Source organism: Polyergus mexicanus, unplaced genomic scaffold, assembly GCF_030449975.1.
Source record: "Polyergus mexicanus isolate NDT 795.1 unplaced genomic scaffold, iyPolMexi1.0 SCAF_7, whole genome shotgun sequence".
Lineage (NCBI taxonomy): Eukaryota > Metazoa > Arthropoda > Insecta > Hymenoptera > Formicidae > Polyergus > Polyergus mexicanus.
This window is the reverse complement of record NW_027223327.1, coordinates 7,501,302-7,528,078: the sequence shown is the minus strand read 5'-3', so window position 1 is coordinate 7,528,078 and position 26,777 is coordinate 7,501,302. Positions and strand designations below refer to the sequence as shown.

The 26,777-nt window shown below is 33.8% G+C and overlaps 2 protein-coding genes across 3 annotated transcripts in view; both read right to left on the bottom strand.

The window, feature by feature from the left end:
* Window positions 1–1,834: 1,834 nt before the first annotated feature.
* Obp2 (odorant binding protein 2) lies at window positions 1,835–3,683 on the bottom strand. Its single transcript, XM_070298890.1, has 5 exons — window positions 3,593–3,683; window positions 3,185–3,290; window positions 2,805–2,920; window positions 2,352–2,466; window positions 1,835–2,104 (listed from the first exon to the last, which is right to left on the bottom strand). Exons 1-5 carry the CDS (start codon window positions 3,632–3,634, stop codon window positions 1,965–1,967), a joined length of 519 nt encoding a protein of 172 aa, XP_070154991.1. The 5' UTR covers window positions 3,635–3,683; the 3' UTR covers window positions 1,835–1,964.
* A 3,844-nt stretch (window positions 3,684–7,527) lies between these two features.
* The window catches only part of Sli (slit guidance ligand), a 368,221-nt gene continuing 348,971 nt past the window's right edge, over window positions 7,528–26,777 (bottom strand). For both annotated transcript variants that reach the window (XM_070298537.1, XM_070298538.1), the window contains exons 13-30: window positions 26,106–26,256; window positions 23,955–24,101; window positions 23,102–23,173; window positions 22,948–23,019; window positions 22,680–22,843; window positions 22,044–22,245; window positions 21,894–21,965; window positions 21,733–21,804; window positions 21,309–21,380; window positions 21,070–21,233; window positions 20,268–20,487; window positions 18,414–18,723; window positions 15,904–16,117; window positions 15,120–15,581; window positions 13,915–14,115; window positions 12,493–12,642; window positions 12,134–12,273; window positions 7,528–11,718 (exon numbers count right to left, since the gene is read on the bottom strand). In XM_070298537.1, coding sequence (XP_070154638.1) covers window positions 11,632–11,718; window positions 12,134–12,273; window positions 12,493–12,642; window positions 13,915–14,115; window positions 15,120–15,581; window positions 15,904–16,117; window positions 18,414–18,723; window positions 20,268–20,487; window positions 21,070–21,233; window positions 21,309–21,380; window positions 21,733–21,804; window positions 21,894–21,965; window positions 22,044–22,245; window positions 22,680–22,843; window positions 22,948–23,019; window positions 23,102–23,173; window positions 23,955–24,101; window positions 26,106–26,256 — 2,972 coding nt within the window. In that variant the 3' untranslated portion in view covers window positions 7,528–11,631. The remainder of the gene's footprint in view (window positions 11,719–12,133; window positions 12,274–12,492; window positions 12,643–13,914; window positions 14,116–15,119; window positions 15,582–15,903; window positions 16,118–18,413; window positions 18,724–20,267; window positions 20,488–21,069; window positions 21,234–21,308; window positions 21,381–21,732; window positions 21,805–21,893; window positions 21,966–22,043; window positions 22,246–22,679; window positions 22,844–22,947; window positions 23,020–23,101; window positions 23,174–23,954; window positions 24,102–26,105; window positions 26,257–26,777) is intronic.

Genomic DNA, 26,777 nt, shown 5'->3' with positions numbered 1-26,777 from the left:
TCATCGTATTTATATTGTTTGCACATATAAAATGTATAGATAAAATTAAAGAGGCCATAGATTATGTAAACATAAAACATGTGATGTAAAAAAAGTATACTGATAATTTACAAATATTTACACACTTTCTTACTGCTGCAGATATGAGATACTACAATATGAGATGCATACATACAATTTCCTTACATATACATATGTATTTGTTATTCTTATTATCTTTATCTTCCCCAGTCCGCACTTCTGGGTGGTGACCCCTCTACATATATCTACGCGTATGCCTTTTTATAGTTTTTCGCAAACATACGAGACTTATAGTTTAATGCCGAACGTTTAAATTCGAACGATCTAGATTAGAGAGAGGTTCTCTTATCTTAATACCAATATTTTTATGCTAAGTTCCAATACATAAATTAATATACGTTTGTTTATCTGCCCTTTTTATTCGATAAATTTCAGAGTAAGTTTCTGTTAACTGACACGTCGAAAATGTTTAAAGAATAGGTTAAATTATTGGATAAACCCGTTCCAGTTAACAAGCACAAAGATGCATCGGAAGCTTTCATTTACATGAGTTTCAAACTCGTCCAATATTATATATGCCGTTATCAGAATTATATCTGTTATCGACTTATGTTTTCTCATTATCCGTAAACTTGATATATATATTGTTCTCTATTAACTCATAAAGTTTACGGATAATAGAATGGAATTGTGTTTGATATATATATATATATATATATATATATATATATATATATATATATAATGCATATTTGTTCGATTTATATAAAGAATAAGCACAAAGCTATTTTATTTGATTTTATGTCTATTCAAAAAAGAGAGAAAGAGAGAAAGAGAGGGGGGAGGGGAATTATCATATTTTAATATTTATATATATATATTTTTTTTTTTTATAGATTTGAGTTGAATTAAATGGATTTGAATTGATAGAGTTAATTTGAACAGATTTAAACTGTGTGTATATTTCTTAAAAGAAGATACAATTACAAGTCTTTTTTAATAAATGTATTTTCAAGCTGTTTGTGCTTTAAGATTAAAGTTTTGCAGTAATTTATTCTAAGAAAACAAAAATGTAATAATCAATAACGTGATAAAATAGATATGGAATCTTTGAAATATTAATCGAAGAAAAATTGTAAACAGATTATTATAATATATACAAAGATTACATATAATAAAATAAATATATAAATACATATGTCTTTATTATTTCAAATTTAATTATACGATTGCAAGAAAATTGTTCTATAAATGTCTCTTTATAGACATAAAAGTTGTTGAAAGAAGTTGAAAGAAATACTTCGCGTTTACCTTTAATTTCTTATATGTTTCTGTGCTGATTCACGAGGTTTATCTGATCGATACTATTAGCAGTTTTAATCACGCCAAAATTATATCCTCTTGTTATTAGTAAATTCAATAATTTGAAGTATGAAATTTAAACAGCGATCATCCAACTCTAAAATATGTTACTTTCTTGCTCTCGTTTCTTTTATCTTTTATATAATATGTATCGAGAAATATTCGCCAATTTAGTTAAATTAAAATATTAATTTAAAATATCTATGTAATCTTTCATAATCTATAAATCTTTGAAAAGTGTTGAATCTCTTTTCCTCAAAGCTCTTACGACTAATTCTCCTACGCGGTTTTGAATCATCAAAAATATCAAAATTTTATTTCTCTGTCATTAATTTTAAGCAACAACATATAAAAATTGATTTTTTGAACATTTTTATTTTATTCATTTTTATGGGGAGTAGTGTAAAATATATAAAAAAAAAAAAATTAATACTGTTTTTATATATCCTGTTGTTTTATTATATCAGAAAGTCAAGAATATATAATATGAGACAAAACATATATATTTTTTATTTAAATTATGTTTTGTGTTGCAAGTTTACATTAATAAAATTATATAGATAATGTTCAATCAATTATATTTAGACAGTTTGTTCTGCTTCTTCATTTTCATCTGTTTCTATTCTTTTATGCTCTTCATGTTTCTGCAATTTATGTGCAGCTTTTATAACACAAGTAAATAGAGTGAAGCCTTTTTCACATTCTTCCGTAATATTTCTTACTAGAATACAAACAGATATAATTAAAAAGTGTTGCAAAGTATAATATATTTGTATTTTTTTTGGTTCTTTACATTATATTTTAACACAAAATATGTGATGTATTTTGATTAGCTTATTTAAAACTGAGATAAAAATTAGTACATAAATACATATATAATAAATCTGAATTTATTATCTTTTATTTCAAATAATATTTACGATAAATAATAAAATTTCTTATTTATAATAGACATAATAATAATTTACCTTCTTTCATGCAATCACGTGCAACCTTGTGTATTTGGCCTTCCTTAGGTGAACCAGCGGCTTCTTTATTTATTTTAGCATGAACTTTCCCTTCTTTAATGTTTGAACCTTCCATCTAATATTATACAAAAATTTTAAATAGAGAGAAAATAAAAGAATATAAAATTTTGATATTTAAATTTAGGTAATTATATATATATAATTTAAAAAATATATATTTATAAAAGTAAAGATATAATATAGTAAATGTATATCTTTATTATTAATAATGCAAAATGTCGATTTTTATATCATTTTATAGCGGAATAATATTTCATTAACTACATATATTGATTTGATCTTTATGTTAAAAAATTATTTAGCTTTATAAATAATTTAAGATTTTATTATATAACCTTGCATTATATATAACATCATATGCATAAAATTAAATTATATAGTATAAAAATTTACCAAATTTTCTTTTTTTAAGACGCAGACGATAGCGCAACCTAGCTTTCTTGTCCTCTCTTCATTTTCGGGTTCTGCATGTACACCAGTCATTACTTCTTCCTCTTTGTACCAATCATCTAAAAAATAAGTTGCAGAATTATAAAAAAGTACGTTTTTTTACTCGTTCTGAACTATGTATTTTAAATAGATTGAGCAAATATGGAATTTCTGTAACGAATTAAAAAGAATTAGTTTAAACAAAACACTAAAAAATTGTAGAAAGAAACATTTAATCAAATTTGGCAAAGCGAAATTTATTCAAGATTGATCAAAAGCTTTTTAATAATAAGCAGCGAGACAATTTTGCAACACATACTTTATTTTATATCATTACAGCTTACCCCGGGTTATGTTATTTTCCGTCATACAAACATCAAAATTGTCCTCGACAGTTCTTATCGCATTTTTAAATTGTCTTTTTACTTCACTATCAGCTAAATTGGATGTCTGAGAAATATGCAATTTTATTTTATATGTTATCTTAAATAATCTTTTATATTAAGTTGTTATATAAGCGTAAAATATAATTATATTAAGCATATACTATAATTAAATATAATATTTTTATATTTTACATATATTTTCATGATATTAATTCATTTTTGTTGAAATTGAAAATAATTTTTTTTCTTTTTATGAATATCTTAATTTTATTATTTATAATATATTAAAATATATACAAAATTATATGATAAATATTATTTTTGCTATTATTATTATTCTTTATATTATCACAATAAAATTCTTACAGCTGATCCTAAAACATAGATGCAAAGTACAAGAAGTTTCATTTTGCTAAGATTATTTCACTTTATTACACACAATTTTGTAGAATATTTGTAGCTACTGGAATACATCGTATTTATACTGATTGCAAACATAAAATATGCGGGTTAAATAGATATAAGGTCATAGATTATATAAATATTGAATATGCAACATGAGCGCAAATATAAAATCATAGATTATATAAACACTGAATTGCAACAACAATAGTTTTTCGTAATGATAATTATCCCATTATATGATTATTATATGACATATACAGAGTGTAACTAAAATAAGGGAACAAACTTCGGGGGCGAGCTTCCCACACCAAAACATGAAAAAAAGTTCATATCAACATATATCCACTATTATTGAGATACAGCTGAAACAAATGTTTATTAATGGAAAATGAAAAAGTAATATTTATTATTATTTAATATTATTTGTCAATTTTTAATTACAACAAATGTTCAAAATGTCTCCTATTTGATCCAATATATGCATGGACATGTCGGATCATGGATTGCCGCACTCTTTCAAAGATACCGAGGCGATTGCAAATGGTTTGGCAAGCAGCAAAGGTGCGTTCTTTATGTTTTGGTATGGGAAGCTCGCCCTCAAAGTTTGTCCCTTTATTTTACACCTTATAGTTACATCTTGTATATAGAGAAATAGGGGAGAGAAAGATTGGTGAGTATGAAATTGGTTATTAACTGGTTTATTTCTAAACCTATGGAGCGAACTACATTCATTTTGATCTCATTTGCAAGATAATTTAATACCGAACAAAAAGTTTTCTATAAACAAGGATCGAGAAATGCTTCCTTAAAAAGTTAACGCCCGAAAATCTCTGAAATCACTGTGATATTTTACATTTTCACAAATATCAGGAAAAATATGCGTCTTTTAATCAAAAGTACCGAAACGAAACTTGTAGAGAATTAAATTATCTTTCAAATGAGATCAAAGTTCATGTAGTTCCTTCCATAGGTTTTGGAGTAACCGTCAATAATGTTGCGTCCGCGGATCGAAATCGATATTACTCGAACACAATCCGGCACTCGCGTACCGCAACGTAAATAATTAACACTCTTTTTAAAGAGAACAAGAGGAACTTTAATAACAGCTTAGAATACAGCACACAAAACACAGAACAGATAATCTCGTAATCCGTCAATCCGTCCGTTCGGAATCACCACCGACTTGAAATTCAAGATAGCCGATCACTTTCAAGATGTCTGCCGTTGTTTAACAACAACGTGCGTTTGGGGAGACGGGTACAACAGATTCAGGAACAATCGTCACAGATATTTAATTGAGTTTTTAAGCTGAGAAGCAATAAAGAATATCGAAAAAGATTGTTTTGCTGTTATATTTTAAAGAAAATTATTATATTAAAATTATTATGGTTGAATTTTTATTTTACAGCTAATCCAATTCGCGAGAAGATAGATAAAGTTTCAATAAATTAAGCCAATTAAGAAGATAAATAGCGATAAGTCTTGTGTGTGTGTGTTTTTGTGGTACAAACGTAGTAATGAAGCAATAAAAATCGCAATACTCGATTGCGATACGCATAATCAAAATTGATTTGACAAACGTTGAGTCCTCTTTGTAATCGTATTATACGCAATTATAATATGTTTTACAATTTGATGATAATAATTTAATCATACAAGGTCTTTCTGTTGGGTGATATAAGCCAGTTAATATCCGATATATACACGTACATACACATTTATTTCTCTCTAATAACTTTTAAAAAACAAATTTAATATATATGTAACAAAATTATTTCTATCGCTCTCTTCAATTATTAATTTGTAACAGTGCATTTTGAATTATGACAATAAACATATTTAAAAGAAGCTAATATCTATAATAATTATCTCATAGTTACTTTTTTCTAAAATCTATTGAAAAATTAAAAATTATGTATTATTATAATATTTTGTCATATAATATTTTGTTTGTAAACACATTTCATTAAATATAAAATTGACAGTACCCAACATAGATAAAATTGCATATAAATTCGCGCTGCAAGTATTATTAAAGAAATATATAATAAGAATATTTTGAAATACATGTATTGTACATGCGCGTTAGTTCTAACATATCAATGTTCGATACACATACTTTCGTACTTTCACATTACCAGCTGGGTAAAAAGTACTGCTTCGAAACTGCTCTTTCTCTTCAGTACAGTACACGATATAACCGAACTTGGAAAATGTGGTGGCTTAACATATTGATGTAATGTAATTTTAGAAAATTTAACGTGATGCAGTTTCACGCTCTTTCCTGCAGATGGGTGAAGAGAATTCGAATGATACACATGTAAGCTCTACTTTTAGGAATACATATATATATATATATATATATATATATATATATATATATATACATGTATATATATAATAGATAATATTAATATCATGAAAAAATCTGTGGCAATTATATAAAATTTATTTGTAATGTAAATAATTGTGTGTGGATAATATAAAGATATAAAGATATATAAAGATATAATCTAAAGATAAATATTATAAAGAACTTATTTGTGTTGTATAATTGTTTTTATATATATAAAAAAAATATATATATAAATTAACCTATGTCAATAATTCCAATTTAAAGTTTAAAGTAATATAAGAAAAAGAAACGTTTTTTAAATTTTGTATTTAATTAGTAAGTGGAAGATTCTTAATACTACGTGTCTATCACATTGTAAGAAAAACGTGTCTCGTGTTTAATTTCCATGTGTGTATATTTGGGATTTTTAATAACAAAACGTTTCTTAAACTTTACATACGTTTATTTAATAGCGTTCATATTTCGAGAATTTATTACATTATATAAACATAGACATTTTGCTTTTTTTACGCTAATTATCTAATTTGATATACCTATGGTATAGAGTTAGAGTACGTCTAGGCATGCAGTATTCCATCGTTATTTAGTAAAACGTGCTTGCACGATAAACACATTTATACTCATTGCCTTGCACGCTCCCTTATACCTCGGCATACTCATTCGAAACATTTTTCTTTTACACTCGTATCGTATTCACTGACGCATACATTTTTTTCGCGCATTGTTCATTTATTCTCATCAATTCGTACCTCGAGGATATTATCTGATACATTCAAAAATGTTGCTAAAATTTTCGTTAAAAAAGAAGTGTCAGAATTTCACTGCATCATTGCATTATAGCAAGCGAACTTGTAGTTGGAACATAAAATTAATGTTGCAATATATTGAAAAACTTTGCTTGTGACTTTCGAAATTTGCAGAGCCGATACAATCAGATAGAGAGATACACATAAATATAGAGAAAGTCTTTATGAAAACATTTTTATTTTATTCATACAATTAAAAATTATTCATATCGTATTATCGTTTTTCTATATATTTGTAATATAAAATTAAAATACGTAAAATTTCATAATTTTTTTCCATTATAATTATGCTTTCAAATATTTTTTATATTGTCTTCGAATATTTCATAAAAGAAATATTAATTTGATAAACAATTACATCAACTAAATTGATTCGTTGTAAAGATTTCGGTGGAACGCGTATTCCTTTCAACTAGTACCTGCATTTTTTATGTGGAATGTTATATCAATCTTTGCTCGCATAAGTTCTCCAAACAAAAATGTTCAAATTAAAGATTTTACAAATTAGATTTATAAAAAAATCTATAAAATAAAATTTTTTCTCTATACTAAGACATATCCATCGCATACAAAATTGTACAAAATTACATATAATCTGAATTATCCATACATCTGTTTTTTAAATGCGACTGCCTTGAAAAATATAATTATATGTTAATATTATGATGTTAATGTGTCTGCGCATATTGAATATTGACATAAAATATGAAGGTCGCATTTGCATAACTGCAAATAATAGAACATTATTGAATTCATGATATCAATTTAATTTTCTATACGATATGTTTTTTACGGACTATCAGAAATAAAGAATTTCATATCAGTAAATTATGTATTAACGTCAATCGCAGATTTATCTAGTCCCGAAATAATTTAGTAACAGATCTTTTCTATTTGATCTGATTTTTGTTATGTAACTTGTTTCCCTTTGATTGTTCGCGCATGGGATTTAATTAAATTCTTGTAACGGATTTACAAGCGACAAAATAGTTTCCTCGATTCTTGCATCGAATATTACAAAGTATCAGAAGACAAAGTGTCTTGATGCTTACGTATCTTTCGCGGGGTGAATCGGTGCGCAAAATTCACGGAAGCGAACAACCCGATCTCGATAAAGAGGTGATTTCCCGAAAGATTTTACTCCGTAAAGTCAAGTAAAAGATTTCGTTCCCATTGCTAATGGCAAAGCCGAGGCATGTGTGTGTCCTTTGAAGCGTATGATTCGATAACTCGAAGTAAAAGTGTTCGCTACGTGCTATGAAAATAAAAGCCAAATGGTATGCGTCGCGTCGGTCGCATGCGCCAGTCAATCGATCACGAAATATACATGAAACATTTTCGTCAAATAAATATACAAGTACACAGTTTTGCACAGGAATTCTGTGACGCACGGCATGAAAATATATTACGATATTACGAATATTCCCTCTTTTATTATTGTCTAATATATATCATAGCTGTATGCACACAGAGTTCACTGTATACACACATATTTCTCTGCATTACAATTTCATTTGACATAAACATGTCACGACGGATTTGCCGTAATGTAATATAAAATCATAATAACGATATCGCTCTCAAGCGTTGAATTTGATATTAATTTTCAGCTGATAGATAACACGATTTCTTTGTATAAATAAAATATTTATATATTTTATATATCTCGGGGAAAATATATTCGTATAATTTACAGCTCGTAATAATATTCGATAGTCGTTTTTCTACAATTTTGCACCTTTTAATGCTAAATGCGAAATGCATAAACGATTAAATCATATGTTGCGATGGATTATTGATACGACGAGTCAACGTACGCTTGCTTGTATATGTTTATTTATATTTCGTTGGACCAAATGTACAGAATCGTGTTACAAAAATCTGTTCGTCTCCGACATGCGCCAGCTTCAAATGTGTCGTAGAAATTTGTGTAAATTAATATTAACTCAATACTGACAATCGAATAGTTCGTAAACATAACGGCATAGAGAACTTATGCGATTACTAACACTACCAAATTATATAATATATCGTATGATCATGATACACCTATATATCTTTTCATTACGCTATATAAAAAAGAAAAGATAAAGACAAAGAATGATCTTCAGTCTTGTCTATCTATTAACAGATGGATACTATTGTCCACGTTTATACAATTTATAAATCTTTTATTACTCTACTTTCGCTTTACGTCAAAATAAATATACCTTTCATGTAGTGTGAAATTAAGTAAAATAATGTAAAAAAATATGTTAAAGGTCTCCTGCGTGTCTTTAAGACGACAGATAACTTTTTATCGCATTTTCTCATATATATGGCCAGATAAATACTTGGCATTGACAGTTTTTAAGCACGGCAGTCGTATAGTGGCAGTGAAATCCGAAAAAAGATACACTACAATCGTATGATCGTTGAACGTTTAGCGCCCAAAAGCTATGTCTATATAAATCCTATAATTGGTACTTTCTCTCGCGAGGCGCACGCTAGGTGATAAGATCGCGTCAAAATCGTGAAGAATGATAGCGAAATACGTCGAGAGATATTCGCTAGGTGTATGTTTAAAAAATAGTTTAATACACAAATGTTATCAAATAAAAAAAAAAAAAAAACGGAATAAATACATATAAATACTGGCAGTGGAAGATGCGACGTAGTTTTCCGGGATGGGAGAGGTTGAGGGATTGGGATAGATATAAATAGATATAGCGTAGGTACGCGATACGACATACATTAATAGGGGCTTACGAACGAATTACGCTCCTTGATTAAACTAATAGCAAATTAGCTTAGATATAAATAATCCGCTTATACAAAAATAATTACGCGGTTTTGTATCGGCGAACGCCGTTTCGAATTACCGATGATTCACCGATCTATACAGTTACATTCGTCTCGCGATCGGCTGACCATATGTTTATACGCAGGTTGGCTCCATAAATTCTCCATAATTCGTTTCCTCTTCCGTTGGCTCTATGCAGCTTACAGGCTGCATCTCGTATCTCGAAACGTAATATTAGGCCGTAAAGTGAAAAATTCGAAGCGCGCCCTTCGAAATTCGCGATGCAGTCCGTGTCTCGGCGATTTCTTGGCTCTTTCAAAAATTAAGCTACATTCCCACTGCTGCTATCGGTGAGGTGAGATAAAAAGTTGTTAACGGCGTGACTTTCAATTAAATGTCTCTGCCACGCTTAAAATATATTTTACGTTTAAACACTTATCAGTGATTCAATATTCACACATTTGTGACCCTACATGACTTTTTAATGGCATAACTGCTTGTCTTTTTCTGATTATCGTATCATCTACAAACGGTCTAATACGCTAGCTAAAGATTGTGCAGTTAAAGTGATATAGCTTTAACGCTAAATTAGCAGCACTATAACTAAACTCATGAAAAAGACAAGAAACACGCCGCTATTCGTGTCATTATTAAACGCCTCCGATTCGTTTAGATTTATTGGCTATTATGACGATGTTACTCGCGTGTGTATTGTATTATACAAGCGAAATGTTTCAATCGCCAAACCAAATAATCAGCAACAGCGTATTGCAATCATTCACATCATTCTCACAAACATCTCTCTCTCTCTCTCTTTCTCTCTGTTTCTTTCACGCTATTTTTCACGTATTTAGTATTAGATCTTTTTTTTGCAAAAATTCAAAGACCATTGCTCAGTGGGTGGAAATAGCTATGCGATCAAAGATTCGCGTTTAGTGTAAAAATTCGCTGAAGGGAAGATAGACCTAACGTGGGATATGGGCTTCGCGATATACACGCTTAACAAAACTTATCCAATAAATTACGAGAGTCGATAATTTTCATTAAATATAATAGTTTTATATATAAAAATTCAAATAACTTTCGAAGAATATATAATTTGATTAAAATAAAGAAAAAGAACGATGGGGTACATATGGTATTCAACAGATATTAATTTAATTAATGTGTTTTTCACAAATAATTTAAATAAAGGTATCGAACATTGATTGCAAAACTCTTCTTTAAGATATTTTGCAAATAATTTGTTTGTTTTTTTTTTGGTTTTTTTTTCCGTTGTAAAGAATAATCAATACATTTTTTAAACAATGACTTTTAACGGAAATGGCCCGGTTATTACGTTGATTATTATATCGAAACTTTAAAGGAAATTATAATCGCTATCGGGGAAATTGTGTATTAAACAAAATGCGATGCGTATAGATTCTATAAGAAGATTACGGAAGCCTGTTTACACGCCTGCCGCGAATCCCCTATTACCAGTTAGGTCCATTCCGCGCTAAATCAACGACGTAATCGCACGCACTCGTGCGTTTGCGCGATGTTACGAACACGCAAGCGCCCGCGTGCGCGCTTGCGTCACCCCCTTCGTTCGCTTTATATTAACTATATCGGGTCATTATATACGAATAATACCTAGTATACGTTTACAACTGCTTCGAGATATCGATAGAGTCCGTAGCTATATATACGTACAATATAATCTTGCTTCTTCTTTCTTTCTTTCTCTCTCTTTCTCACTTTCTCTCCCTCTCCTTCTCTCTTTTTCTCTTTAATAATACATATCACACTGAGCCGGCTATGTTGTGTGTCCATCTCGTTTTGGCCTGCACTTCGTCACGCACTCCCCTGCGTCTTACGGAGGGATGTCGCGTAGGGGATGTCGAGGGCACGTGTGGTAGCTTCTCGGTCCTCTCTCGCCATCCCGCTGCCGCTCCCTTCGTCATCTCCGCATGGAAGCACGAGAAGCGTTGCTACGGATCCGGGGGTTTCTTCTCGGTCTCGTTTCACGTCTCGACGCGCGTCGACGAGACTCGGGCCGCGATGCGTCGACTGGCTAGTAACATTTGCGAGTGCACGTGCACTTACGCACCAGGTCAACGTCCTTGGTATACCGCATGCCGTCCGTGCAAATTAATCGCACCTGAAAATTAATACGCAATTGTTTATAATGGATAACGGCGGCGGGGTATCATCGGCCAATGATGATCATAATTGCGATAATTGGCACGGATTGTTTCGACCGGCTCATTGCGCGATCGATCACTTTAGAAGATGGCGATATTTAACTAACGCCAATTAACAAGAACAAGAGCGATACGGGTTTTAATATTCAACGGCGTTGTCCATTGTCGATCGAGATAATAGAACAGTAGATCTCTCATAACATGTAAATGTTGATACGACATTAATTTACTCCGAGATTTGATGTTACGCCGAGAGAGAATATCCCCAGACAATTGAAAATTATACAATGGAATCAATGCATTGTATAGTATGTTTCGCGGAATAATCGTATCGCTCGCGAGTTCCAATCGATGTATGAATATCCCATGTACCTTGCGCCGCTTAGTCTTTCGCGGTAAACAGCAGGAATTGCCGCAACTTCCCCAACATTTAGCAAGCTTCACGGGTCGTCGACTCCGACATCCATTCTCGCTATAGTACTCCCTTGTATGCTCCTTGCGACAGGTTGGTGCTGCGACAACGATGTCGATTATTTTTAACGAAAGTGACGGACGTGCACACGATATTATTAACACACGCATACACGAAAAAAAATGTGTGTATTAATAATAAAAAATATTTTTAATATTCTTTTACTATATTTTTTGCATTATTTTTTTTTATAAATGTACATTCATCCTATACATTTTTATATTCACAAAGATAAAGTTAAAGGATGCATCGCATATACCTTTCTCGCAGTATCGCCCTTGCCAGCCAGTTTGACATCGGCAAGCATAACCGTTGGCAAATGGCAATGGTATGCATTGAGAACCTTTTCTGCACTCGTGTCCGATACACGCATGCGAAGGCACCAATCCAGTTATCGGCATGACGATATCTATAATTAACACACACAAAAATTGTTTTTCCAAAATACAATATATCTACATATGACAATTTAAAGAATATTTCAAATTATAATTTATCAATTTTTTTATTTGAATTCTCTATTTAACAATAAGATGTAATTTCTCTTATATATGATCGATTCAACATGCTTTATAAATGTAATATCATTAGTAAATGATAAGTTAATTATGTATAATAATTATATAACATTATGAAATAATTGAAACTTTTTTTATTGAGTGATTGCATAAGTTCGTGCCCGATTTAAATATAAACTTCAATAGATTATATTTTAGAGATAACACTTTTATTAATCAATTATATAGTCTCCATTCTTTTCTACAATGGTTTTCCAACCATCTATAAGCTTGTCGATTCCATTTTTGAAGAAAGAACTTGGTTTTTCTTGAAAAAAGTTTGTAAGGTGCTTTTCGACAGCTTCCTCGGAATTGAGATTCTTGCCATTTAAACTATTCTGCAAAGACCGGAACGGATAAAAATCTGAAGGCGCAATATCTGGAGAATATGGCGGGTGCTGCAGAATTTCCCATTGCAACTCCTACAGTTTTCCTTTCAGTCAGGAGATGCGGCACCCACATATCAAGCTTGGAAATGTATCCAAGCTTTTTTAAATGACGGAAAGCGGTTGAATTATCCATGTTCAGCCTCTCAGCAATATCCTCAGTTGTAATCCTTGGGTTTCTTTCCACTAAGGCGTGCACAATGTCATCATCGATGCCAGAAGGCCGTCCAGAGCGGGGTTGATCCTCCATGTTGAAATCACCATCTCGAAATCTGCCAAACCACTTTTTGACTGTTCGTAGAGCAGGAGCGCGGTCCAAATAAACGCTTTGAATATTTTTTTGTGCAATCCCAACACTCACGCCTTTCCGAAATTCATATAGCATTACATGCCGCAAATGCACCTTTTCGTTCTCCATTTTTAACGATTTCTCTTATGCACAAATGGACTTATCTGAACAATGTCTGACGCTAAATTGACATAAGACAACGTCATCTATTCGGTGTAAGCAACAATTACCACACGAAAACAATAGAACTCCGCCATGCAGCAACTTAATGCCATTTATGAAAATCGGGCACGAACTTATGCAATCATCCAATAAATATGCGATCCATTGTGTTTTGTAATTGTTGCTTCGTTAAAGAAATATTTCTAATTTCAGAAATTTGAGAGTCCTGCGTGCACGACTTTTAACTTTAGCAAGTCGTGTAATTAATAATTATACGTTTGACATACCAGAATGTTCGCGAGGTATATGTTCTTGCGGCATGGATTCCTCGTTACTACCGCCATTGTTAATTCCCTCGGCTGCAACAATATCTCTCGCCTCGTCGGCCTCCTCCTCGCTAGTAGCACATCCGGGAGTAACGCGATGCATCTTTGCGGCGTTGCTGAAGTCCACCAACTTATGATTGATCCACATCTCGGAGATGCAGCCTGAGATAAAGTAGGAAAACTTTTAATGGATCTGGCGAGGGAGAAACTTTTGCTTTATCCTATATAAAGAGTGGCGTGTCATAGGAATGTGTACCGAATGTTGTACGATGCAACTGGATAGGATAATAAACGAGCATACATTCTCTTTCTCTCTCTCTCTCTCTCTCTCTCTCTCTCTCTCTATACGTCAATTTTTATATAAAGATCGTAATCTTTATGTCACTTATATCTTAAGTCAGATCAGTGTGTGTCGATGTTGATGACATTTACTTTCTCTCATACTATTAGTAACATCATTATTTTATAATAAAGAAGAAATTTAAATACAATTATATATATATAATGTCATTATATAATGCATATGATTACGAATTGTACAAGTCATATTGTTACAAAACTTTTTACATCTAGTTTCTCTCGGTTATGCATATCGTGCAACATATTATTTCCTACACTATATGTAAACATAGTAAATCAGTATTGCGCCGAGGGACATCAAAAATGTAACCGAATATTAAATGAGATCTCCGCAAGTTGCAAATTTGTGGCTGGATATTCCGAGTTTGCGACAACTATCGTTTCCCTGCGGAACCGCACGATATTGGTGTTGGAACTAGCAGTAGCCGAGAACACAAATCAACCATGAAATCTTCGATATTCCCAAATCGATGGTTTCATTACTTAACATTATTATGACAACTTCTTTTATCATATTATGTAAACATAATTTAAAAAATAATTGTGATGATCATATAATAAATATAATTATTCAAAATGATTGATATAAATAAAGAAATCGATAAATATTCAATTTTTTTATCTAAATATTGCCGTAACAATATTACAGTGAAATTAACGTTTCTTCGCAATTTCATTAAAAGAAATTGCTTTATCTCTTCATAACGCACACATCTTTATCAATAATATTTTATTAATTTATAAGTATAATGCAGAATTTCATAAAAATTTAATGAGATATTTTTCAGCGACAGAAGAAAATTTACCTTGGAAGCTCGTAGTGTTTCTTAGGTGAAACTCAGTAAATGCGATTTTAGCAACTTCCGGCGCTACACCACCGATGAACATCGGCGTGACAAGCTTGAGATACTCCTTTGGACCGTCGTTGATGATGCTCCTGGCAGGGCCCCGGTCGACGCTCATTGTGAAATTTTTCTTGATCGCCAACAGCTCCGCCATGTGAGGCTTGCCATCGGCCACCATCTCGTAACTGTACATCGTCGAGGTAGGATAATTACCCACGTCATACGAAACCCTCACCCGCCCATTAAAGAGCTCGACGGCGATATGCCCGTCGCTTTGCCCGTCGTAGAGAAGAACCCCGTTTTCCTGCATGGTCGTGAATATGATGGTCACGTTCGCCTCAGGCCTCGTGCGTAGCGGTTCCAGCTCGACCAGCGAGCTATTGTCCACGAAGCTCAGACTCGTCAGGTACTCGCATCGTTTTCCTGAAAATGATAGGTGGTCCCGCGTGTCACGCAGTTTATCCCGTTTACGCCACGCATCGCACGCAAGAGGTAATAGAAGATTCTTTATTCTTGAAATCGTGAAAAGAACTAAATTAATTCTGAATTTTGACAAGAATATATCTAATATCATTTATCGAAGATATTTATAAAAAAAAGAAATATTCATATACAAGAGAGCGATAATTTTCAAATTTAACATTAATCAAAGTCGATGTATAATTTATTTTATCGAATTTTAAAATAAATTATGATCATGTGGCATGTAAATATTCAAGAATGAACCTCTTCTTGAAGAACTTACCGGTATAGCCGGGGTGGCACTGGCAAAGATAGTCCGCGGCGGAGGCAGGAGCTGGCTGGAAGCAGGCACCGTGCTGACAGTCGTGGTGGGCACACGGACTGGTCTGTGGATACAGCATGGCTGTCGAGGGTGCAGCCTCGCAGTATCTCCCTGTATACTCCGCCGCGCACTTACATTCATAATTATTTATGCCGTCAATGCAAGTAGCACCGTTCTGCGAAACAAACAATTTACAGTTTGCAAAGTTAAAAATTTACCGAAAAAAATTTTAAATTACAGCTGAGAGAGAGAGAGAGAGAGAGAGAGAGAGAGAGAGAGAGAGAGACAGATAAAATAATAAATCTAACATAACAATATTATTTTTAAAGAGTCTGTGCTTTTTGAAAAGGAAAGAAATAAAATATTAACATTGCATAAATTAAAAGATATTTAGGTGCTATATTTTTTATGCTTCGTTATTAAATGTGAATTAGGAATGGGTTAATATGTAAAAAGTTTCTTAACTTAAAGCTAGTACATCTGAGATAAAACGCACGTTACGTTAGAGAAAATAAATAGAAATAATAATTTCGGATATCAATGTGTTTCTCTAATGTAATTAATGTCTAGCAGTAACTTTACGGATAAGATGGGACGCGCGCACAAACTGTGCGGATGCAGCTAAACTACTAGCAGAGGGTTACAAATCATCGAGCAGACCGCCAGTTTCACATGCCTGGTCTAAAGTCTCGAACTAAAGGCCATGTATTCCGGCTTAAGTCATATATGTGCAATACTGTATCCCATCTGCGAGTTACACGTGATAATTTTATCAATGGCTGAATCCTGATTGAATCAATAAAAGCAATTGAAGATATTTGACATTAGTTGATATTAAATAAAGATTTATAAGCGCATCGATTACAATTAACATAATTGAAAACTTTATACAATGGAAACTTCACAATTATTTAATTGATTTATAAAAAAACATATTGTAAGTTCAGTATTAAATTATTTTAAGTGTATACAGGATATATACGCTCAATATACGAAAATGAAAGATTCAATGGAAAGTACAATATATCTCGGTAGGTCAATTTCGTGTCATTCATGAAAGCTTAGGTAGCTTGAAACGTGATGTAGTATCGTGGCTTTAGAGCTAGCACCACAAAACTGAAAACTCCACACTCCAGCTTCCGCTATTCCAAAACCGCGCAAACCACTCGGAATTTGGCTAGTATTATAACATTGCACTGCGAAGAAGAACTTTCGCGTAAAATTTTATGCGCCAACTTTACTTCTAGCTCGTGGATCTTGCAAAGTTTCCTTTCGGTCGGAAGATCATATCTATTCGGCTGTGATTCTATTTAAGAGTCGATAGTCAAATAAAAGTTTGGTCCTCATGAATGTCAAGTTATGTCGCTGTTTGACTTTTCATGTTGATACTGTGGTGAATCAAATTGATACTACGTTAAGTGATTCATCCGAGAAATGAGTTTCAAAATGCAATCCGAAGAATAATATAATATATTTGATTGTATTAAATATCCGTGCCGTATAAATATATATAACGCAAGTCTAGAAAAAAAAAAAAAAAAAAAAAAAATAGCAATTATAAAATACATATAATATCGCATAATTAAAATAACGAAGAGCGCTATATTATTACAATCGCTACAAACGTAAAAAAAGAATTAATGGTACGGCACCGAGGAATTAATTGCGATTGTCGCAACTGCCAGCGATATGAGAAAATAAATTTATACGATATGTTGTAAATGAAACAGATATCATCAACCTCGTGTAGATAGGCAGAGTATCGTGCACGCGATTTCTACAGCAATAGTACAATCACTTATTTTACTGAATTTAACAATTAATAATAATAATGTTGTAAAATTGTCATGCACTTTTAGAAATGTTTAAAATTAATTGCATATTGTAAATGAAGAAAAAAAATATTATATAAAAAATTTTATTAAATATTCTCCTTCGTAAAAATTCGTATAAAAATCTACAAATATTTGTTTAATGTTGCGCTTGATATTGCGACATTAAAAAAAAAAAAAAAAAAAAAAAAAAAAAAAAAAAAAAGTGTAAAAGAAGAAATGTAGGAAAATATTATTAAAAACTTAAATTGGAATTATAAAATATTTCGTGACACACTCATTAATAAAACCATATCGTTTAATGTAACATTTATTTTATCGAGTTTCTCCTTACATTATTTTATTGCCAGAAGAGTTTATGATTGGCTACACGCAAAATGTACTTATGTACTTTTGCCAAACATTATTTGTTGTACATTCGAATGAGGCATAGAATATATGTGTAACAAATCCGATAATCGATATATTATTTCAACAAAGCGCGTTATACCTACTATATTCCCTACGTACAATAGCTTCATTGCGCGAAAAGATTAGAAAATGACACGAAATTGGCACTACGCGCGAGGGAATTAAATCCGGGAATTAAATTTCAATCGAAATTGAATGCAATATTATTGAAAGATATCACGCACGTACCTGGCACATATGATCGACACAGTCATCCAGGTTTGCGGAACAATTGAGACCGGCGAAGCCGATCGGGCATTCGCAGCTGTAGTGGGTCTTATGATCGACGCATCGGCCTCCGTTCTCACAGGGGTCGTGCCCCTTTGTGCAAAAGGGTATCTTCTCCTCGCAGTATTCTCCCATGAATCCTGGGGCGCAGTCGCATCGATAGGCCTGTACGAGGTCGACGCAGGTCGCGTTATTAGCGCACCTGTTGTTGGCACAGTCGTCGACGTTGCTCTCACATCGAAGTCCCTTGTACCCGGGGGCGCAGTCGCAACTGTTACACACCGACTGAACGTCAATCGAGACATTGAGCCCGACATGCGATCGCGGTAGATCCGCCAAATATATTCTATATCGCGGCCGATAAACTGCCGATATATTTGTGCGTCTCTTTTTTCCATCTCGCGCGCTTTCGGCACATTAAATTTGACGATTAAATGCTTATAATATGAAATGATATAAGAAAAAGAGAAAAACTTGGAAATTTAATGATATATATATTGAAATTCGAGAAAAAAAATTAACTTGCGTTTGCGGCCTCATTATTGGATTAGAATAGATTAAATTTATATTTGATTGAATTTTCATATTCAATTGGAATAATTAAATAAATTATTATTACATTATTAATAATTAATTATAATTACTGCAAATTTTGTGTGTGTGTGTGTGTGTAAACTACATTATCATTATTATTGTAAGAAATAATATGTATGAAGGAATATAATTGTTTAGAATTTGAGATAAATTAGTCTTTTTATTAGAAATATTGTGTGAATTTTACGCGACATGTTTATATCGATCTGATGCACCCACACTGAAAATAGCAGGTGCGTAAATTTTGTTCATTGATTTTTCGATAATTGCAATAGCCTTTTTGTTATGAGCAGGTTATTGACAGCACCGTCGGCAGTTTATAGTCGGTAGTCGTCACTCCTCGGGGCTCACGTGCAGAGGGTCCCGTTTATTACGCGTGTTGGAAGCTGGAATTTGACGAACGCTTCGATCGGATTCTACTCCGGGCACTACTTTAAGCAACACGGTGCGCCGAAGTTTTCGTAATAGCGTAGCGACAAAAAGACAATTCTTTTTTATTGCGTTTTCACGATTTATCGAATTGAAATCAAACGTAAACTTTGATATGCAATTCTCTATACAAGCGTTTTCTATCGTGCATGTTTAAGTCTATTTTGATGTCCAGACGAACTATTTACAATAATGTCAAACAACTATTTGGTATACGCGAAATGATGCTATGAAATGGTGCAGACTCTACTGATATAATATCTACGATGATATTATTATCGCAATGACATCGATGTTTTTTTTTTATACAATAATACAATTATGCCAATCTGTATTTTTAATATTATTCAATATTTGATAACGTATAGATTCTTTACTTTAATTAATTTTGTCATTATCTTAAAAAAAAAAAATTACATAAATCTTTATATTTTTTTTATACGATAGATCTATTTTGCAGTATTACTATTATATTGTATTCGATCACGATTCTTTTTCAAGATAATAATCAAAGTAATAAGATTCGAATGTCATCAATCTCTCGTTTAATTATGCGTTTGATTATACGTAGTGAAAATTCTACGTAATTTTGTAAGAATAAGAAGCGCTCACGCGAAAGAGGAGAAACAGCTATAGGACACTACACAGGAGGATCTCGAAGGAAGTTTCGTCTAGATACGATACGATATAGCAAACGCTGTCTACGGGTGTACCACTGAACGAACAACTCTAAAGTCAGCCCGACGAGCCACTACTTTGATCAAGACTCGGATTGTCGCGTTTGGTAAGTACCTGAATCTTCCTTCCTCCAGTACTTTGCAAGTTCCGGAGTTCCTGCAAGGATTTCCATAGCACGCGTCAATTTTATGCTGACACCGGTCCCCGTGATATCCTGGCGTGCACTTGCAATGGAACTCCCGGTCCGGAAGCGCCTCGCAAAATCCTCCATTTTCGCATGGCGAGGTGTAACACAGATCGCACTTGGCCAAGACTTCGGCTGGCTGTTGCTTGGCTGCGCGGAAGAAAGGTCTACGATTAATGAGCAATTTTAGTACCCTACCGTGACAATGGGCCAAAAAACCACGAACTAAACAGACTGCGTCGCGTTATACTACGAAAAATCAAAAACATCGTCACGTGCGACAATCAGTATGCGATCGCGGATCAATAATGGCCAAGAGACGAGAAAGATGCCCTCTTGCCTCTCTTATGATAGGCTACGGGCTTTGTGTATCGACATATATACGTGGTTAAATAGAACGGAAGGTATCTTTCAGATCTAATGGAAAATCGATACTCAATGGTCCGTTTTACAACTTGAAGTCGTTACTAAGCAAGATAATGATCTGCGTTTTCGCTCTTCCAGTAGTACAAATATTATATTAAACTATTAATGAATGTCACTGCGTTCTTAAGAACAACATTACATTAGAGTTGCAGATATGGCGTGTAAATGATCGTTCGCTTTGTGTGTTATTTGATTATGAATAACGCGTATTATTCCGTATCATTCGTGAATTAATTAATTTGACGGCGAGCGAAGTCTCTTGGCCATTCTGTCCGCGATCGAGATATATGTTTATAAGATATTTACTTTTGCATTGGAAGGCACTAGCCGGTGTCGTCAAAAGCAATTTGTCTCTCATTGCAGGAGGCTCCATGCACCTGGCTATGCCAGGCTCAACGTAATCTTTCTTCACCCATTCCGCCAACCATCGCATGCTGCAGTCGCAGTAAAGCGGGTTAGACCCTAGGGCGCTGTAAATATTGTCATTGATAAATAGCTGGTGTCGAAAATCGAGTGCGTGTGGTTACAAACGAAACGATACTCACAGATGCGTTATAGACTTGAGGTCTTCGAAAGCTCCCTCTGGGATAATCGATATATCGTTGCCGTGCAGCGAACTGAAAACAAGATTATTGTGCATTTCTTTGTGTTATCGGCCTAGAAACATTAAATTTTATCATTTTATTCGGCTGAAAAGGGACACAGATATCAATTAACAATTTAAGACCTTCCTTTTATATTTTAATGCGATTGGTAATGTTAAATTTTATTTTTGCTCCGTTAATACTGTAGATCCGTTAGAGAGCGCTTATTAAACGACGTCTCGATTTAATAGTACAAAATATCGATTATCCGACAATATAGCGAACGGTGCATAAAAGCGCGTGCATAAATCCTTTCGCGACGGCAGTAAAAAAGGACACGTCGCGATAAAAACTTGAGCCGAATGTTCGTAGATGCGTGACTCACATTATTCGGAGATTTTTCAATCCCGCGAGGGCATTTCGTTGTACGCACTGCAGTTTATTGTAACTGATGATCCTGCAAAAGAGATTTACGCGTCGTACATAACATAAATCGTTTCGCGTGTCTCTTAGAAGAATTCTTCGCGGAGTAAATATTCGACTTACAGGTGCGACAGCTTCGTGAGATTCCTGAAGGTATCGTTGGACAGCATTCCGATCTGGTTGTTGCTCAGATCCCTGAAAACCAAGCGGACGTTAAAACATGGCGAAAGCCGCTCGAAAGATATACGGACGGTGCACGCGTGTTTTATTTACAGTCTGGTGAGAATCCTCAGGTGGTTCAGCCTCTCCGGCTGGATCGTCTTGATGTCGTTCACGTCCAAATACAGCTCGGTGGTTTCCGGTGGAATCCCGCGCGGAATCTCTGTAAGCTGAGACCTCGAACATCTCACCACTGAGCCCGCGCAATTACATTGAGGCGGGCAGTAATCGTCGCCTAGGCAACCCACGCTGTCGTCTGATGGGTGTAAAAGGGTTGGTGGATCGTTAACGAGGATTTGCAATTCAGATCGCGAATATTATTTTATCGAAGCGAATAATGCGATGCGCGCGGTAAAAGTAATTGGCTTATTCCTGAAATTTTCTCGCTATCGCCATTTGGAGATGACATGTAAATTCAAGATACAAACAAATTCGTTGTAAGTTCAAATTTCATTGATATGTAGATCGATATCGATTTTCTATTCGTGTCCGAATGCAAAGCTCATATGCAAAGCTGTATACATCGATTTCACGCGATACTTATCATATCTGTACTCTATTTCAAATTCATAGCGATCCGATCGACAATAAAATACGATAATACAAATTACACGAAGATAAATGTATTTATCTGCAATTGCACAATATTCAAATGCGATTGGACAATGATTAATATTGAATAATACGCACTGTTGCATTTAAACTCATGGTGTGGAATGTCTTTAACAATGGCATCCTTTAATCGGGGCGGATCGTGACACCGGCCAGTGATTCCAGCTATATCTCGTTTCCTCAGCCATCCAGCAAACCACGCGAGATAGCAGTTGCACGATAGCGGATTACTTTGCATGTTGCTGCAAGTAGCGAAAAAATATCGATCAAACGATATAGTAGCAAAATAAGAAAGTAATGAAATTAGATTTTTCAATGATTTTACAGCCGATAATTGTTTACTTACATAGCTCGTATATGCGGCATTCCTTCAAACGATCCCGGCATAACACACGTAATGGAATTACCGTGGAGATTTCTACGCAGAGTCAATCACCGTTTATATTATACGATATCGTTTTATCAACGATGACGATATGTTGTATCAATGAGGTACTTACAGTGTTTTAAGGCTCGACAAACCGGAGAACATCTTGTTGTGTACTTCTCGCAGCCTATTCTCGGACAGAAGCCTGCGAAGAGAAAGCTCGTCACTTGACGAAACGAGGCGTACGACGAAATGAGAAAGGTCGCAAATTACAATTTGCCGTCGTTACTTTTACGAGTCGATAAATATCATTGAATGAACGCGTACGAAAGACGAGATGGTATTCGAGGCATTTCGAAGATGGTATCGCGCGTGATATGTGCATGCTTTAAAAATATATATAGCTATTAACTATGAAAGATTTATGATTCTTGCCATCTACTGAATTATAAATTGTACATAATAAATGACAAGAGGGGCTAATACGGTAATTACAATTTAAATTCTTGTATTCATTTACTATTTCATAAGACGTGATGAACTAATATATATATATATTAGATTAATTAATATACTGTATAGATTAATATAGATTAATTGTCAATAAGAGTATAGTTGTATCTATGGCATTGTAATATTTCTAATAATCGGTATGCACATATAAATTATTTGCGATAAAATTTCACAAACCGTTAAATAAATACTTAAGATACCACTCGAGTCTTTAATAGAAAACCATCGGCATTGTTTTAATAATTTTCCCGCCGACAATGTAGAAAATTCCCCGAAAGATTCTCTAAAGTTGAAAATATCGACTAAGAAGGCCGCGTAAAGAAAACAATTCCGACGTTACACAACGGTACACTTTTAGAACGACTTTCATTGTGCCGGCAAAAGCGAAGTTTTCCGGAAAGACAACGATGACGACATTGTGAAGAAGAAGCCAGCTTTTTGTACGAAAGGAGCGTAAATTCGGGTTGACTTACAGGTCGGTGAGGTTGTGAGCCCCTTGAAAGGCGGACGCCTCGATGCGAGAGATTTTATTCTTCCTGAGATCCAGATGCTGCAACTCCGGCAGCTTCTCGAAGAGACCATCCGCTTTGATCTTGTCCAGTTCATTGTTGCTCAACAGTCTGGCGCGAGAACACACGAGAGGAAAAAGATACATGTCGGAACGAAGTCGCGATGATACGATCATATACGCGCCGAAATGCTCATGTGTTTTGCGCTATGTATGTATCGTTAGTCAAACAGCAAATAGTAAAAAAGAGAGAGAGAGAGAGAGAGAGAAAGAAAAGAGCAAAATTGGTACTTGCCGTTCGTTACTCCATCACTTGTTTTCGACTACCCGCCAAGCAATTTATTCTCTCTACCGCGTTATAACAATGCGCCGCCCAATAAATTTTGCGAATTGCGAGCTGGAATAACTCGTGCAGAAATTGGTGTTGCAGAATTTTCGTGCGATATACCGAGCAATAGTGTAACTTGTGCAGTTGATTGTTTTGCTTCGTTTGTAATTAATACGTTTTAACGTACGGCTACAACTATTAACTTGGAACCTATCGGAGTATAAAAATCTACGCTACGCGCGCATTGAAATGATAAAGTAAAATGATAAATGCAATTCCTATAACAATTATTAGTAGAGTTGGTTGTTTTATTTTTGGATATATGTAAAGCTTTTCGACGAAAATATCCGATCGCAAGAGAGTCAATGTAATATATTAATAAATATTAATATAAGAGATACAAATAAAATACTAAAGCGAAATTAAAAAAAAACCATATATTCGTACTAGAAAAATAATTTGATATATGTACGTATATTTTTATTTTTAAAAACTGATACATATGCATCAATCCCTCTTTCATCGAATAGTATTGAGAAATTATTTTCCAAAGCCGATCCATTAAACGGACTGAATGCATAATTTACTGGGAATAATAGCCCTCTATCTCTTCATTGCCTTTTTTATCCATCGCATTCCACGATTTAATCAGGTGATTATTTGATTCGATAATCGAATTAATATTCGGGCGAAGCAACGAGAAATTTTCTATAGACGAATGATATTCATCCTAATCACTCGACTCAACCATCCAGACCGATCGATCGATTTCTCCGACACTCGAAATAAACACTTTCTCATAAAAAAATAACTAGTCCGTCAATTCTAATAATTTTTTAATGTACTAAATTTAGTAATTGCAATTTAATTTCTCGTGTACTTGTATTATTATATTTTGTAATTAATGCACGTATATACCCACGTATATTTGACACGCTAATTGTTGCCATTAGCTAAAAATGATTATCACTCGAATTGACGCCGATATTAATTACTTTTATAATTCCAGTCTTTAATATTGCTAATAATATTGTGGCTCGTGTGTATTCATTGCACGTTTAAATGTTGATGTCATTATCTAGGTTTACACTTATCGCGAATTGCTGTAATCAATAGATAAGTTGTAGATATTACGATAATATAATTATATTGTAGCGTAAAATTATTACCCATTATTATTTTCTTATTAAAAGCTTGTTATAAGAAAATTTTCATCACGAGATATAGAATTACCTGGCAAGGCAGATATAAATAACGATAATAATAAATTGCGCTATTATTGTTTTTACTTTTATATCTTAAATAACAAAATATTTGATGGAAATGTATCTCTTATTTTAGGTCGACTAACTGCCTCTTTATCAACGCGATGTCACATAGTATTTCGGGAGATACTAAAAATGTTCGCGGTGCAAAGTGCGTTCAGCGTGACAAACATAACTGCATGAAATATATTGCGGATGCTGCTACATCCTGTATGACATAAATTGAGTTTGCCTTTGGTTCTTTCATTTCATACGCCTACGTTCGCCGCTCTCGCGACGCAACGACAAGTAAAATATTGTTAGAGGAAGCTTTAACGGAAATTAGCTGTTTTTTTTATCTGTCAAATCTTTTTCGTTATCAACGATTTATTTATCAAGGAAAAGATATAAAAGTAAAAAAAAAAAAAAAAATGTATACATTTTCCCGATAACATTTTTTCACACCGATCGTAGCATCGAAGACTAACCACGAGCGTTTGTTTATCACCGCGCAGATTTAATATGGATTAAGAGATACACTTACAGAGTCGACGTATAAAGCGGCAGATCCTTCGGTATCGCAGTTAATCTCTTGTTGGAACAATCAACCGTCGCACCATTGCACGTACAGGGCGCGGGACAGGCACCAGGCAGAATACACTCGCCGGCCCTTTTTGTTAACAGCTCCTCGTCACCTGCGGACAAAGTTTCGAGAGATAGAGTCGAACTCGGAACAATCGCGCCTGAGCAACACTTCCGCACTCAATCACGATCCTTCTCCGGGTTAAGACGGGAATAATACTTATCGCAAAACGTTGTTTCGATATCCCGATCACGAATGTACGCTGAGGACGAAGCGTTCCTTCGTGAAAATTACGTCGATCGAGACGTAATTATACAATAACCGCGATGATAATGATGATGATGATGATGATGATGATGTCGATTCATTAACGATAAATTTTGATAATGAACAGTGTAATTAATGACGTCATTAAACGAACCACTCGTACGCGCGAGGCCGTACGTGCTTGCACGTTAATCGAGTGTTTAACGTCGTGCGTTAGTGTTGAGGACTAAATATGTTTATGTATGAATGCGGCTATGGCAGAAATGATTTATCATCATATTATACACCACATTACAATTTGCCGGGTGTGATGTACGCATACGTAATTATATCGACGATACACATTGCACCGTGTATAATGCCGTT